We start from the raw sequence: 15,184 nt of genomic DNA, 5'->3' as shown, positions 1-15,184 counted from the left end.
TTGAGAAAAGCAGGAAATTTAGTTTTAGAAATTCCTTTAAGGGGGCATCTGGGTGGCTCAGTCGGTTAAGGGTCGGACTCTAGATTTCAGCTCAGGTCATGATTTCACGGTCGTGAGATCGAGCCCCAAGTCAGGATCTGTGCTGAGTGTGGAGCCTGCTTAAGATTCTCTCTCTCTCTCTCTCTCTCTCTCTCTGTCCCTCTCCCCCTCCCCCGCTTGCACACTGTCTCTCATCCTCTTAAATAAATAAATAAATAAATAAATCCCTTTAAAATATTGGAATCAACTAACTCTTATTTGGCATCCTAGGAGTTAGGACTGGTTAATATCCCCGTCTTTCTGATGGGGAAACTGAGGCTTGGCAAGGCTGAAGAGTGTGTCCCAGGTCACACTGCTAGGTTGGGTGCAGCTGGTTGCAAAGCCCCTGATCATGAGCGGGCTCCTTCCTGCACGTGGCAGAGCCAGGAACCCGCTGGGCCCAGGCCCACCCCAGAGCTCACCTTGTCCTTGTGTTCCATCTCCAGGGAAATATCCGAGGGAGATGTCTTCTCGCTCTGCTCCCCATAGATCAGTGAAGTCAAGCTGCCGGCCAGGAAGATCAGTGAGCAGGGAGGCGGAGAAGGAGAGAAAAGGCCTCGGCCACCCGCCTTGCTGTCTCTCCAGCTCCCAAGCCAAGAGCCGCCACACCCTCTTATATAGTACCAGACACATCTCAGCTCGTGTGCTGAGCACACAGCTCTGGGTACAGACAGTAATCACCCCTGTTGCCAGGTGCCCAACGTATTTGGGGAGTCACGGGATCCAGAAAGTCTGAGATCTGAGAAAAAAGTGGGCTCATGCCCAGAGATGACTGCCCCCACTAAGTTCCCTTCTTTTGAGGAGGGCCAGAGCCGGGCAGGAGTGGGTGATGGCATGACACCTGCTGTATCCTGGTTGTGGCCTTACCTCCCCCAAGGGAGCAAGCAGCTGGCTCGCCCTGACCCCTGGCCTCTCCTCACCTGTCATTGTGAATGAGCAGAGCCAGGCGCCCGTAGTCCCACGCAGCTTTCCGGAGGAAGGAATAAACCAAAATGATGACCTATGGGCCGGAAAAGGGAATGTGGGAATATGTCTCCTGCTCGGCTGGTCCCTGAAACTCCGTGGGGGAGATCCTGTCCCTCAGGTTCCCAGGGGCTTCCCGGGCTCTCCAACAAATGGCCAGCTTTGTTAGGGTAGAGGCCATGCCTTTCTAAACTCTGGATCCCCAGTGCCCAGCAGCTTCCCAGCAGAGTGGATTCTCAGAGTTTGCAGAGTGAAGGCATCGGTGTCATGTTTAGAATGATGCAACAAGAACATTCCTTGAAGAAATCAGCAAGAGGAAAGAGAAGGGAGGCCCGAGGGCACTGGCCGGGTAGGTCCCTGGACAGTGGCGCATGGAAGGGAATCTTAGGAATTCTGCCTGTTCCTGCAGTTCCCTCTTCCCCGGGCTGCCCTGGGCGTGACTGACATTCAGGGAGTCCCCACCACTGTGGCTGACGTCTGTCTGGAGAGCTGAGGCCCCTGCTGTATCACCTGTGACAGTGTGACGGTCCGCCCCTCTGAGGCCTCACTGCCTACCGTGGGGCACAGGACTTACCACCCACAAGATGACGTTGAGGAACAGCACAGTGGGGATTCCCCCAAAGGGCTGCCCCTGCAGGACGGTGCTCTGAGAATTGAAGCAGTTGTGTGCTGTCATGTTCTGTGCCTCTTTCACCATATTCAGGTTGCCCTGCACGGCAGCCATCCTGGGATCTTCCTGGTGACAGAGGGGTGCTCAGGTCAGACACAAGGAATCCCTCTCACTCTGCAAATGCAGAAGGCTGACGGGGAGTTGGGGGGGAGGTAGGTGCACTGAGTACCCATCAGACCCGGTGTCCATTGCCAGCCTGTAGCAGGTCAAGGCAGGGAGGCTCAGCCCTGAAAGGGCATAGAGCCCTACCCGGGAGGAGCACAGCTGCCTTAAACCCAGGGCCGTGATGGCAGAAGAGCCCAGGTCCCAGATCCCCTGGAAGAGATTTTATTTTGTACCACTCACTCCCTTTACCAAGAGTTGTGAGATGCACATCCAAATGGATCTTCCTATTTCTACCTTTGTGAAACTTTTCTTGTATATAAATGAACAAACTTCACAGAGGTGGGTAAGACCCCAGAGTGGAAATATTCTGTTTGGAGAACAGAACTGCATTCATGGGAAGCCTGTGCAGATAGGGTCTAACATCTTATGATTCTCTGATCCAGTTTCCAGGAAAGGAAGTTTCCTAAAACTAAATGAGGTAAAGCTATAGAGTGCCCTGCACATAGCAGTGACTCAGTAAACGTCACTGTCTTCAGGTCGAACTTGAACCAGGGAGATCAGCACCTGCCCAGAGCCTGAGCCAAGCCCGTGAGCCTGAGCATTTTGGTGAGACTCAAATGTAGGGCTCATGGTCATGGGCATCAATAGGTCTCCAGACTCAGAAAAGAGTGGGAAGCACAGATGAAAACTGGAAGTGACTGGTAGCTGCTTAAATTTATCTGCAAAGTGCTCTGGTTTTAAGAGATCATTTAGGGGCACCTGGCTGGTTCAGTAGCTAGAGCATGTGACTCTTAATCTCAGGGTTGTGAGTTCAAGCCCCATGTTGGGCATGGAGCCTATTAAAAAAAAAAAGAATAGCTAAGATTTCAGGGCGCCTGGGTGGCTCAGTTGGTTGGGCGTCCAACTCTTTTTGTTTTTAATTTTTTCTTAATGTTTATTTATTTTTGAAAGAGAGAGAGAACATGTGCAAGCTGGAAGGGCAGAAAGAGGAGGGGACAGAGGATCTGAAATGGGCTCCGTGTTGACCACAGAGAGCCTGATGTGGGCTCGAACCTTGAGATCATGACCTGAGTCGAGGTCAGATGCTCAACTGACTGAGCCACCGAGGCGCCCTGGGCATCCAACCCTTGATTTCAGCTCAGGTCATAATCTCATGGTTCATGAGATAGGGTCCTGCGTTGGCCTCTATGCTGACAGCATGGAGCCTGCTTGGGATTCTCTCTCTTTCCCTCTCTCTCTACCCCTCCCCCATTCGAGCTCTCTCTCTCTCAAAATAACTAAACATTACAAAAAAAAAAAAAATCATTCATTTTGTCTCCAGACCTTGTCTCATCCTAGAAACTCTTCACTCCCATTCAAGAAAAGTAGGCTCATTCATCATTCATTCATTCATTCATTCAAGTATTTAGTGAACAACTGCCTTGTGCCAGACTAATGCTGGTGATGCAATAGTGAATAGGCAAAACAAAACAAAAAAACCCTCTCTCATTGGATCCTGGTGGGGAGAGGCAGTGCAGGGGTGACGGTGGGTCAGAAGGGTAAAGAGGGTGACGGGGAAGACCTCACTGGGAGGATGACATTTGGACAAAGACTTGCAGAGGGAGCAAGGCAGGCACAGCAGAGGGAGCTCCCTCCCTTGCAGAGGGAGCATGGCAGGCACAGCAGAAGGCCTGGGGGCACAAGCTTGCCTGGAGCCTCCAAGAAGAGCAAACAGGCCCATGTGGCTGGACAGGGGAGAGTGAAGGGGGTGAAGCTTGGACAGGGGAGAGTGAGGGGGGTGAAGCTTGAGCCAAGGAGTGACGTGAAATGACTTATGTATTAAAGGCATCACTCTGACCCTTGGTTTGAGAATAAATGGGAGCGGGGCAAGCTGAGAAGTAAACACAGAGAGGTCAGTTAGGAGGAAATTACAGCAATCCAGGCAAGAGGTAACAAGCCTGGGATGGAAGGGGAGGAGGCGGTGAGAAGCAGTCAGATTTTGGAAGTATTCTGAAGGTGAAGCCAGCATGTGCTGATACAATGGGTGGTGGGGGGGCGGGGTGTAAACGAGAGGAGTCCAGGGTGACCCTGAGGTTTTGGGGCCGAAGAGCAGAAGTGCCTTTATTGGGTGGGACAGACCAGGAGCGGGAGGAGGGGTCAGGAGCTGGGTGCTGGACATGCTAAGTGGAGATGCCAGGCGGGTGGCTGGACACGTGAGCCCGCAGCTCAGAGGAGAGTCAGGAGACATAACTGTGAGAGTCACCAGCAGACAGGTGACTGTTAGAGGCGTAGGACTGGGTCACCGAAGGTGTGAGCGCAGAGTGAGGCTCAAGGTCTGAGTGCAGGGTGAGGCCCCAACACGGGGAGGTGAGGCAGATGAGGAGGAAACGAGAAAGGGACTAGAAGAGGGGCCAGAGAGGGAGGAGGTATAGCAGGAGTGGGTGGTATCCTGGAAGCTAAATAAAATGTTTCTAGAAGGGAGGGATCGGCTGCACTGATGCGGCCAAGTAAGATGACAACTGAGAACCAGCCATGGTTGAAGCAACGTGGAGGTTTAGTCGGTGGCCAGACTGGAACAGGTGCGAGAGAGAATGGTGGCCGGAGAAATGGAGCCAGTGGGCATGAACGATTCCTTTGAACAGGAATGAGAGTTTGGAGGCGGTTAGGACAGGAGAAGCAGCAGCACAAGAAAAGTAGGCTCATTCGTTATTCATTCATTCATTCATTCATTCAACAAGTATTTAGTGAACAACTGCCTTGTGCCAGACTAATGCTGGTGATGCAATAGTGAATAGGCAAAACAAAACAAAACAAAAACCCGTGCAGCAGCACGGAATGCCGGTGGGAACGGGCCGGTGGGAACTTAAAGGCTGGTGATACGGGGGAGACAGGGCATTGCCGACGCAATGCGAGGATGTGAGAAGGGCCGGCAACCGGTGCACAAGTGCAGACGTTGGTCTTGGCCGAGAGCTGGGTACCGACCCACGGCAGCAGGAGGGAGGCAGGCGCACAGGTGGAGCTCGCGGGTGCGCCCGCCCAAGGCTTCTATTTTCTCAGATGCAGGGGGAACAAGTCTCAAGGTTGCTGAGCGACGCAGGTGGTGGGCAGATGTGGGATGTTTGAGGACAGGACGCAAGGCAGAAATAGAAGTCTAGAGAAGTGGTGGGGTGAATGTATTATGAGAACATGGTGGGACTGTCGCGCAGCACTAAGGGGCCACTGAGGTTCATGGTCTTGAATCTGCAGCAAGAGTAGCCAGACTCACTGGGCCTCTCCCCCAGCTGTGCTCATCGGTGTGGATGCAGGTGAGCCGCTGTGGAAGAGGCAGACAGCTCGACCTAACCAGGGCAGACGTTTTCCCAAGTAAGTAGGAGAATGAGAGGGCTGGAGTTGTACATGAGGGAGTCGTTTTAATGACTGGCCAGGTAAGGACAGAAAGGACACGCGAGATGGGCGAGGGATGGTGACAGGGGTCCACGGAGGTAGAACTGTCGGGTATCACAGGCTGTGAGCCGACACGTAGGACGTGGCTGTTCGAAAATGAGCTGTGTGGCACTGAGATTAAGAAGGGATTGGTTATGGGTAGAGAGAAGGTCTAGGGCATGAAAATAGAGTCAGCGACTGAGTGGTGTCAAGGAACTGGGAGGCTGGAATGTCCTTTATGGACAGGTGGATCTTGAAATCGGTAAGAATGAAGATGGGAACAGCACTGACGTGACGGTGAGGCAAGAAATGAACTCTTCTGGGAAGGAGGGGAGTGATCTGGTGGGGGGGGGGGAGTCAGCGCCTGTACCAAAGACGGGGAGCGAGATGTCTAGGCTGACACCTTGGGTCCAAGATGGGGGCTTCAGCAGGAAGGAAGGAAGGAAGAAGAGTCTGGAAGATGCACAGAGGAGCAAGGAATACATCTCTCTCGTCCCCAGGCCTGAGAGGGTGGTAAGGGAGGCCCCGTCCTGGGGAGTCTAAGGTTTCAGTTCCCAGTGGGCAGGCGAGGTGCTGCAGGAGCTGGGGGTGTTTCTGGGCATCTTGGGCTCTGTGGCACTGAATGCCGGTTCCAACACTTACTAGTCACCTCGAGCAAGCTACTTAAGGTCTCCCTGCCTCATTTACTCATCTACAAAAGGGGAGTGGTGTAACTAGTACTCACTTTGCAGTGCTATTAAGAGGGGTAAGTGGGGGCATCTGGGTGGCTCAGTCGGTTAAGTGTCTGACTCTTGATTTCAGCTCAGGTCATGATCTCATGCTTTGTGAGGTGGAGCCCCATGTCAGGCTCTGAACTGACAGCATGGAGCTTGCTTGGGGTTCTCCCTCTCATTCTCTCTGCCCCTTCCCCCTCAATAAACAAATAAACATTTTTTAAAAAAGATGGATAACTGGGTTAAGATTTGTCAGTCATGGAGAGCAATGCCTGGGACACAGAAGTATCACACAGACTCTTGTCAAATGAAAAGTGGGCGCAGAGCTCCAAGGGGCACAGCGGAATGCTGTCTGGAGTTGGGGAGGCTTTGGAGATGGGGACAGAGAAGGGAATAAAGAAGAGGGTGGTGTGCAGGACGGGTCCGGGGCTCCCTGTGCTAACTCACAAAAATAGGGAAACACACGAACTCATCCTTCTACCTGCCAGATCAGCATCCTTCTGTTCCCCTCTCTTTCTGCAGGGGCTGCCCACGGTTTTACTACCCCAGGTCACTGCTTAACTCATTGACACAAGCACGTTTAGCTAAATATAAACTTACAAGGATTTACACTGAACATGGTACCTTTTTTTATAGTTTTTTTTTTTAATGTTTACTTATTTATTTTGAAAGAGAGAGAGCGCGTGGGGTAAGAAGCAGAGAGAGAGAGAGAGAGGAAGAGAAAGAATTCCAAGTAGGCTCCACACTGTCAGTGCACAGCCCTGACACGGGGCTCGATCCCATGAAGCGTGAGATCATGACCTGAGCCAAAACCAAGAGTCGGAGGCTTAACCCACTGAGCTCCTGGGCGCCCCTGAACACGCTACCGTTTAACAGCAAGCCTTCTGCCGGAAAAGCCAGAGTAGCCCGAGGAGCGTTTCTCTTGGCATCTCTGGCAGCTGCCGCACCAAGGTACAGTTCTCCTGGTGGCCACCTGGGGGAGCCCGCGCTGACGAAGCCGCGGGGGAAGGCGGTGCACGGGAGGCGCAGGCTTGATCTGAAGGCCTTGGAGGGCCATTCCCTACCTGCGTCAGTTCTCCAGAGAGGGTCTAAGTCAGGCCTGGGGGCTTCGCTCAGCTACCCGGAAGCTGCAAAAGAACAAATGCAATCTAAAGACCACAAGGCCTAGGGGCCCAGGCCGTCTTCCAGGGCGGCATCATCTCTCAGGGCTCCTGAACATCTTTATGTTCAGGATATACGTCCTTTATCACGTGTATTTTGCAAATACTTTTTCCCAGTCTGTTGCTCGTCTATTTGTTTTCTTCATGGTATCTTTGAAGCACCACTGTTTTGGATTTTGACAAAGTCCAGTTTATCAAATGTTCTTTTATGGACCGTGCTTTGGGGATGGTGATGGTGTCTACGAAATCTTTGCCTACTCCTATGTTTTCTCCTAAAAATCTTATAGTTTTAACTCTGACACTGAAGTCTATGATCCATTTTGAGTTAAAGTTTGCAGAGGCTGTGACGTAAGCGTCTAAGTTCATCTTTTGGCGAGTGGCTATGCATTTTCCCAGCACCCTTTGCTGGATCTCATCTTTAAAACGAAGGGAACAGCTGGGAAGCCCCTGTCAGGGCTGTCTGGGGGACTGGAAGCAGGGCAGGGATGTGCAAGTGCTTGGTGACCAGCAGCACAGCCAGAAGGACGTGTGACTTTTATTTGGTTAATACCGTACATGATGAGGGAAGGGGGTGGGCCCGGGCTGGGAAGAGCTCTGCCTTCCATCTGGCTCTAAGGAGGTTTGAGTCCTGGATGCTGCTCTTTTCCACTTAACTCCTACACACTCATTTTCTCTCCTTCCAAAAGCACCCCCCTTCCTTCCTCCCTCCTCCTCCCTTCCTTCCTTCCTTCCACAAAGAAGGGCTGAGTACCTACCATGCACCAGCCATCATGCGAGGCCCTGGGGGCCTGGCAGTTCCGTTTCCCACCAATATGAGTCTCCCAGACTCACTGGGGAGACCTGTAAGCATGCCAGGCACGAGCCACCACACACTCTGGCACACTTTGGTAACCCTGGTAAAGGGGGTCATGGGGAGGGCCCACCTTGAGCAGTCAGAGAAGCCTTCTGCAAGGAAGTCACCTCTGAGCTGAGATGCGAGGAATTCGAATCAGCAGTGTGGTGGGGAGCATGGACAGAGGGAACCATGTTGGCCAAGAGCCAGAGGGGGGACAGAGCATGGTGTTTTGGGAATGTGAAAACGAGTAGTCATGGCTCGAGCGCAGGATGGATCACTGGTTTATGCTTTCATTTGTTCATTCAACAACAGTTCGTGGCAAATCTACTCTTCCCAGGAAGTACAAACACAAGTTCCTCTTCAGGGGGTTCCCAGTCTTTGGGGTTTGGGGAGACGACTGCTGTTGGGAGAGGCATGGCCCAGCTGCCGTTCTGCCTAGGAGGGCCTCCAGACACAAGGCCGAGCCTCTAACCTGGAGTGGGATTCAGTCCATCAGCAGGGTTGGGCAGGTGCAGCCTGCAGGAAGGTGAGGCAGGTGAAGGAAGGAGGTGAGGAAGGAGGTGAGGAAACAGAAGAGAGAAGAGAGCCTCGCCCCCATCTCAGCACCTTCCTCAGCTTCCTCAGCAGCAAGCAGAGACAGTGTCATGGAAACCCAGAGCATTGTCCTGCCTTTTGTCCTCACCCTTAAACCACGACTGGACCTCCTTTCTGGAGAGGTTTCCTTCTTCCTTCTTTCTAGCTCTTGGGTGTGAAGAAGAGGGGTAGAGAGCTTTCTGGAGACCAAAGTAGCAGCAGTGGAAAGAATGCAACTTGAAATCTGAGGGTTATAAGGGAACACAGAACAGGGGCACCCACCTGCCCGGTGCAGGGGCATCAGGGAATTTCTCTTCGGCATGAATTTTAGGGAGGCATGAACACAGGGAGGTTATTCAGGGCGGTGGGAAGAAGTGGACTGTCTGCAGCCAGACTGTCTGGGCTTAAATCCCAGGTCCACCCCTGTTCGCTGTGTGACAGCACTGTGAGGACAGTGACCTCAGCTCTCTGGGTCTTAGTTTCCACCTCTGGAAAGCGGGGATAACGGCACTGCCTCACAAGGTTGTTATGAACACGGAATGAGTTAACTCACACAAACCCCTTTGCAAATGCTTGAGAAGCAGTGCCATTAGCCAGTACTACCGTCACTGGCACCAGGTCATCTGCGACGTGCTGGTGAAGGGCCCAGACTGGACCATTCCTGGTCTCTTCCCGCCTACTCTGTTCTGGAACAGACCAGGGGAGGACTGTCCAAGACCCCACAAACTGCAGCCTGGAGGTTGCTGCCTCTGTTCTTCCTATGCATGAAAAACGAATGTCAGCCTGGCTTTTTGGGCCAAGGAGGGGCAGTGAGTGACGGTGGGGATGTCGGCTGGGGGATCAGGATCCTCAGTCCCCTCCTCAGCTGCACATCTTATCTGACGGGGAAGTGTGTGGCCTTCCTCCCCTCCCATTTCTCCCCATCCTGGCCTCTAGTGGCAGAAGCTGGAGGCTGGGAAGTCCCAGGCCGCAGGCGAGGTTTGCTTGGGGAAGTGGGCAAAAGCTTCAAAAAGAACAAGCTCTGTCTTTATTAGTCAGCCCCCTGGTCCAGTGCTCACCTCCTTCCTTCCAGACCTGGCCTGGCTTCAGCTACTGCTGTCCTAACCAGCCAGGCCAGCAGGCCAGGCCCTCCTCATCTCAAGGCCAAGTCTTCTGTGTGAGGAGCCCAGATCCTGCAGCTAGGGCAGCCCAGGAAGCCCTTGGTGTGTGTGGGAGGGGCACGATCTTATTAATAGCTAATGTTTATGGAGCACTTACTATGGAGCCTCAGAGAAATACTTCCCATTTAAGTATGTAGCTCTCACAAGTACCTAAGGGTACTAAAATCATCCTCTGATGAGAGGACAATTAAGGCCCAGACAGGTGAAATCACTTGCCTAAGGTCATGGGGCTAGTAAGTGGCATGCCACCTTCTCTCTTGCCACCACAGGTCTCTTGCACATGCTAGACCTTCCACCTGGAATATTCCTCCCTCCCACTAGTTAACTCATTTTCCCCTAGTTAATTGCAGCTCGGTTTTTGCCTCCATAGGGAAGAACCCCAGACCAGGTGAAGCCCCCACATTCCATGCCTCAGAGCATCTTGGGTCACAGACACAGTATGACATTTAGGAGTGGGTCCCAAATCCTGTCTCTGCTATTTATAAGCTCCATGTCCTTGGGCAAATATCTCAGCTTCCCTGTGCCTCTGTTTCCTTATCTGTAACATGGAAATGTTAATAGCATCTACCTTATTGGCTGGGTGTTAGGAATGTATGAACCAATTCACATAAAACACTTAGAACGGTACTGCTATATAGCAATGGCTCAATACAGTTAAGTATTATTTTCCTTGTTTGAACCTAGTACATTTGACGTTCCTTTACAAGATGACGTACTAAATGGCTGGCTCCACCAGTGGATGCAAAGCTCCTTAATGGCTACGTTTGCTTAGTATTTTCTCTGCTGTGCTGGTTAGAGCTTGGTGCTTTACAAATATTTGTGGAAAAGAGGCCCCTGGGTGGCTCAGTCGGTTAAGCGTCCGACTTTGGCTCGGGTCATGATCTTGCAGTTCGTGGGTTCGTGGGTTTGAGCCCGGTGTCGGGCTCTGTGCTGACAGCTCGGAGCCCGGAGCCTGCTGCGGATTCTGTGCGTGTCTCTCTCTCCGCCCCTCCCCACTCATGCTCTGTCTCTCTGCAAATATTTGTGGAAGAAAGGAATGACTGGCAGCAGACCGGGGTGGGTCTCACTTGGCCCCCCGATCTCCAACCCAGAGTGTCTGGCTGGAGGGGCTCCTACAAATTCTCGAATCTAAGCCCTTCCTCCCACAGATGAGCAGAGGTTTGCTGCAGCCGAGTATGTCCTTGGCCTCAGTCTCACAGGGCTGGGTGGCCCCTGGCCACCCCATCCCCCCTGGAGCTCAGCTCAATCAGTAGATTGAGGGCACGGTGAGATCTCAGGCTGAGCAGCCACACACACACACACACACACACACACACACACCTGGCACATCTCTTATCTGAGTGTTGTGGAGCGAACACATTCCCTCCACAAGCTGCAGGCTTCACTTCGACCCTGATTTACTGCCGTAATTCCTGTCTCTGTGGTAACAAGTGGGACTGAGCCTTCGGCTAGCAAAGACTGGGCAAAGGGCTCGTCGTCGTCAGGCCAGCACTGTTGTTCTCTCCCCAGCCTCCTGCCCGCTGGATTTCTCTGAGGGAGTCCTGAGTGGGCTGGGAGGGGAGGGCTCCGGAGGGGAGGCACAGCCCCAGTTAGAGCAGGATGAAGGTGCCCGGCAGCAGGAGCTAACAGGCAGGAGGCACTGTTGGGTGCCGTCCCCCTCAGCTCCTGCTGCTGCTAGGACGGCCTCTGGTGGACCGTGCCACATGCTGGGGAGACAGAGGGGCTGAGCCCCAGCCCATGCACACCCAACCCACTGTCGATGACTGGTCAATGTGTAACTAGAACCAGCCTTAACTGGACACCTGTTCTGTGCCCTCACTGGGCTAGGAAGTGGGGAGGAAAGCTAAACTACAATAGACCTGGCGTCAGTGAGCGTTCCGTGGTCCTGGCCTAGTGAGCAGTCCGTGGTCCTGGCCTCAGTGAGCATTCCATGGACCTGGCCTAGTGAGCGGTCCGTGGTCCTGGCCTCAGTGAGTGTTCCATGGTCCTGGCCTAGTGAGCAGTCCGTGATCCTGGCCTCAGTGAGCGTTCCATGGACCTGGCCTAGTGAGCAGTCCGTGGTCCTGGCCTCAGTAAGCGTTCCGTGGTCCTGGCCTCAGTGAGCATTCTGTGGTCCTGGCCTCAGTGAGCGTTCTGTGGTCCTGGCCTAGTGAGCAGTCCGTGGTCTTGGCCTCAGAGTTCCATGGTCCTGGCCTCTGTGACAGTTCCATGGACCTGGCCTCGGTGAGAGTTCCGTGGTCCTGGCCTCAGTGAGTATTCCATGGTCCTGGCCTCAGTGAGTGTTCCATGGACCTGGCCTCAGTGACCGTTCCGTGGTCCTGGCCTCAGTGAGTGTTCCGTGGTCCTGGCCTAGTGAGAGTTCCATGATCCTGGCCTCAGTGAGCGTTCCGTGGTCCTGGCCTAGTGAGAGTTCCATGGTCCTGGCCTCTGTGAGCGGTCTGTGGTCCTGGCCTAGTAAGCGGTCTGTGGTCCTGGCCTCAGTGAGAGTTCCATGGTCCTGGCCTCAGTGAGCGTTCCGTGGTCCTGGCCTAGTAAGCAGTCCGTGGTCCTGGCCTCAGTGAGAGTTCCGTGGTCCTGGCCTCAGTGAGAGTTCTGTGGTCCTGGCCTCAGTGAGAGTTCCATGGACCTGGCCTCAGTGAGCGTTCTGTGGTCCTGGCCTTAGTGAGCATTCCGTCGTCCTGGCCTAGTGAGCGGTCCGTGGTCCTGGCCTCATTAAGCATTCCGTGGTCCTGGCCTCTGTGACAGTTCCATGGACCTGGCCTCAGTGAGAGTTCTGAGGTCCTGGCCTCAGTGAGCATTCCATGGTCCTGGCCTCAGTGAGTGTTTCATGGGCCTGGCTTCAGTGACCGTGCCGTGGTCCTGGCCTCAGTGAGCGTTCCCTGGTCCTGGCCTAGTGAGAGTTCCATGATCCTGGCCTCAGTGAGCGTTCCGTGGTCCTGGCCTAGTGAGAGTTCCATGATCCTGGCCTCAGTGAGCGTTCCGTGGTCCTGGCCTAGTGAGAGTTCCATGATCCTGGCCTCAGTGACCGTTCCGTGGTCCTGACCTAGTGAGCGTTCCATGGTCCTGGCCTCTGTGAGCGGTCTGTGGTCCTGGCCTCAGTGAGAGTTCCATGGTCCTGGCCTCAGTGAGCGTTCCGTGGTCCTGGCCTAGTAAGCAGTCCGTGGTCCTGGCATCAGTGAGAGTTCCGTGGTCGTGGCCTCAGTGAGAGTTCTGTGGTCCTGGCCTCAGTGAGCATTCCGTGGTCCTGGCCTAGTGAGTGGTCCGTGGTCCTGGCCTCAGTAAGCATTCCATGGTCCTGGCCTCAGTGAGCGTTCCATGGTCCTGGCCTAGTGAGCATTCCGTGGTCCTGGCCTCAGAGTTCCATGGTCCTGGCCTCTGACAGTTCCATGGACCTGGCCTCAGTGAGAGTTCTGAGGTCCTGGCCTCAGTGAGCATTCCATGGTCCTGGCCTCAGTGAGTGTTCAATGGACCTGGCCTCAGTGACCGTTCCGTGGTCCTGGCCTCAGTGAGCGTTCCCTGGTCCTGGCCTAGTGAGAGTTCCATGATCCTGGCCTCAGTGAGCGTTCCGTGGTCCTGGCCTAGTGAGAGTTCCATGATCCTGGCCTCTGTGAGCGGTCTGTGGTCCTGGCCTAGTAAGCGGTCTGTGGTCCTGGCCTCAGTGAGAGTTCCATGGTCCTGGCCTCAGTGAGAGTTCTGTGGTCCTGGCCTCAGTGAGAGTTCCATGGACCTGGCCTAGTAAGCGGTCTGTGGTCCTGGCCTCAGTGAGCATTCCATGGTCCTGGCCTCAGTGAGTGTTCAATGGACCTGGCCTCAGTGACCGTTCCGTGGTCCTGGCCTCAGTGAGCGTTCCCTGGTCCTGGCCTAGTGAGAGTTCCATGATCCTGGCCTCAGTGAGCGTTCCGTGGTCCTGGCCTAGTGAGAGTTCCATGGTCCTGGCCTCTGTGAGCGGTCTGTGGTCCTGGCCTAGTAAGCGGTCTGTGGTCCTGGCCTCAGTGAGAGTTCCATGGTCCTGCCTCAGTGAGAGTTCTGTGGTCCTGGCCTCAGTGAGAGTTCCATGGACCTGGCCTAGTAAGCGGTCTGTGGTCCTGGCCTCAGTGAGCGTTCCATGGTCCTGGCCTCAGTGAGAGTTCTGTGGTCCTGGCCTCAGTGAGAGTTCCATGGACCTGGCCTAGTAAGCGGTCTGTGGTCCTGGCCTCAGTGAGAGTTCCATGGTCCTGGCCTCAGTGAGAGTTCTGTGGTCCTGGCCTCAGTGAGAGTTCCATGGACCTGGCCTAGTAAGCGGTCTGTGGTCCTGGCCTCAGTGAGCATTCCATGGTCCTGGCCTCAGTGAGTGTTCAATGGACCTGGCCTCAGTGACCGTTCCGTGGTCCTGGCCTCAGTGAGCGTTCCCTGGTCCTGGCCTAGTGAGAGTTCCATGATCCTGGCCTCAGTGAGCGTTCCGTGGTCCTGGCCTAGTGAGAGTTCCATGGTCCTGGCCTCTGTGAGCGGTCTGTGGTCCTGGCCTAGTAAGCGGTCTGTGGTCCTGGCCTCAGTGAGAGTTCCATGGTCCTGCCTCAGTGAGAGTTCTGTGGTCCTGGCCTCAGTGAGAGTTCCATGGACCTGGCCTAGTAAGCGGTCTGTGGTCCTGGCCTCAGTGAGCGTTCCATGGTCCTGGCCTCAGTGAGAGTTCTGTGGTCCTGGCCTCAGTGAGAGTTCCATGGACCTGGCCTAGTAAGCGGTCTGTGGTCCTGGCCTCAGTGAGAGTTCCATGGTCCTGGCCTCAGTGAGAGTTCTGTGGTCCTGGCCTCAGTGAGAGTTCCATGGACCTGGCCTAGTAAGCGGTCTGTGGTCCTGGCCTCAGTGAGCATTCCATGGTCCTGGCCTCAGTGAGTGTTCAATGGACCTGGCCTCAGTGACCGTTCCGTGGTCCTGGCCTCAGTGAGCGTTCCCTGGTCCTGGCCTAGTGAGAGTTCCATGATCCTGGCCTCAGTGAGCGTTCCGTGGTCCTGGCCTAGTGAGAGTTCCATGGTCCTGGCCTCTGTGAGCGGTCTGTGGTCCTGGCCTAGTAAGCGGTCTGTGGTCCTGGCCTCAGTGAGAGTTCCATGGTCCTGCCTCAGTGAGAGTTCTGTGGTCCTGGCCTCAGTGAGAGTTCCATGGACCTGGCCTAGTAAGCGGTCTGTGGTCCTGGCCTCAGTGAGCGTTCCATGGTCCTGGCCTCAGTGAGCGGTCCATGGTCCTGGCCTAGTAAGCGGTCTGTGGTCCTGGCCTCAGTGAGTGGTCCATGGACCTGGCTGCAGTGAGTGTTCGTTCCATCAGGTGGGAGAGGCCCCAAAACATGAGAGCAGGTAATCGGAATAAAGAGTAACAGATGCTCTGTTGAGCGAAGAAAACAAGACACGGACGATGGCGCAGGGAAAACGCCACCCCCTGCACGTCTGCCTGGTCTCTGGAAGGAGACCCAGGACACGCTTAAGTGGTTGCCTTCTGGGAAGGAAACTAGGTGGAGGCTGAAGCCTCCTGAGGAAGACTTACTTTCATTATATTCT

General features: G+C 54.4%; 1 protein-coding gene across 6 annotated transcripts in view; it reads right to left on the bottom strand.

Moving 5' to 3' along the window:
• The window catches only part of TMEM63C (transmembrane protein 63C), a 129,438-nt gene that overhangs the window by 33,630 nt on the left and 80,624 nt on the right, over window positions 1-15,184 (bottom strand). For 5 of the 6 annotated variants that reach the window (XM_053889641.1, XM_053889642.1, XM_053889640.1 and 2 more), the window contains exons 3-6: window positions 6,996-7,058; window positions 1,616-1,777; window positions 999-1,078; window positions 501-582 (exon numbers count right to left, since the gene is read on the bottom strand). In XM_053889641.1, the coding sequence (XP_053745616.1) occupies window positions 501-582; window positions 999-1,078; window positions 1,616-1,765 (312 nt within the window). In that variant the 5' untranslated portion in view covers window positions 1,766-1,777; window positions 6,996-7,058. The remainder of the gene's footprint in view (window positions 1-500; window positions 583-998; window positions 1,079-1,615; window positions 1,778-6,995; window positions 7,059-15,184) is intronic. The other variant, XM_019427298.2, reaches the window with a different exon arrangement.

Source organism: Panthera pardus, unplaced genomic scaffold (assembly GCF_024362965.1).
Source record: "Panthera pardus isolate Hobbes unplaced genomic scaffold, ASM2436296v1 HiC_scaffold_24, whole genome shotgun sequence".
Classification (NCBI taxonomy): Eukaryota; Metazoa; Chordata; class Mammalia; order Carnivora; family Felidae; genus Panthera; species Panthera pardus.
Note: the sequence above shows the minus strand (reverse complement) of the source record. Positions and strands in the feature narration are given on the sequence as shown.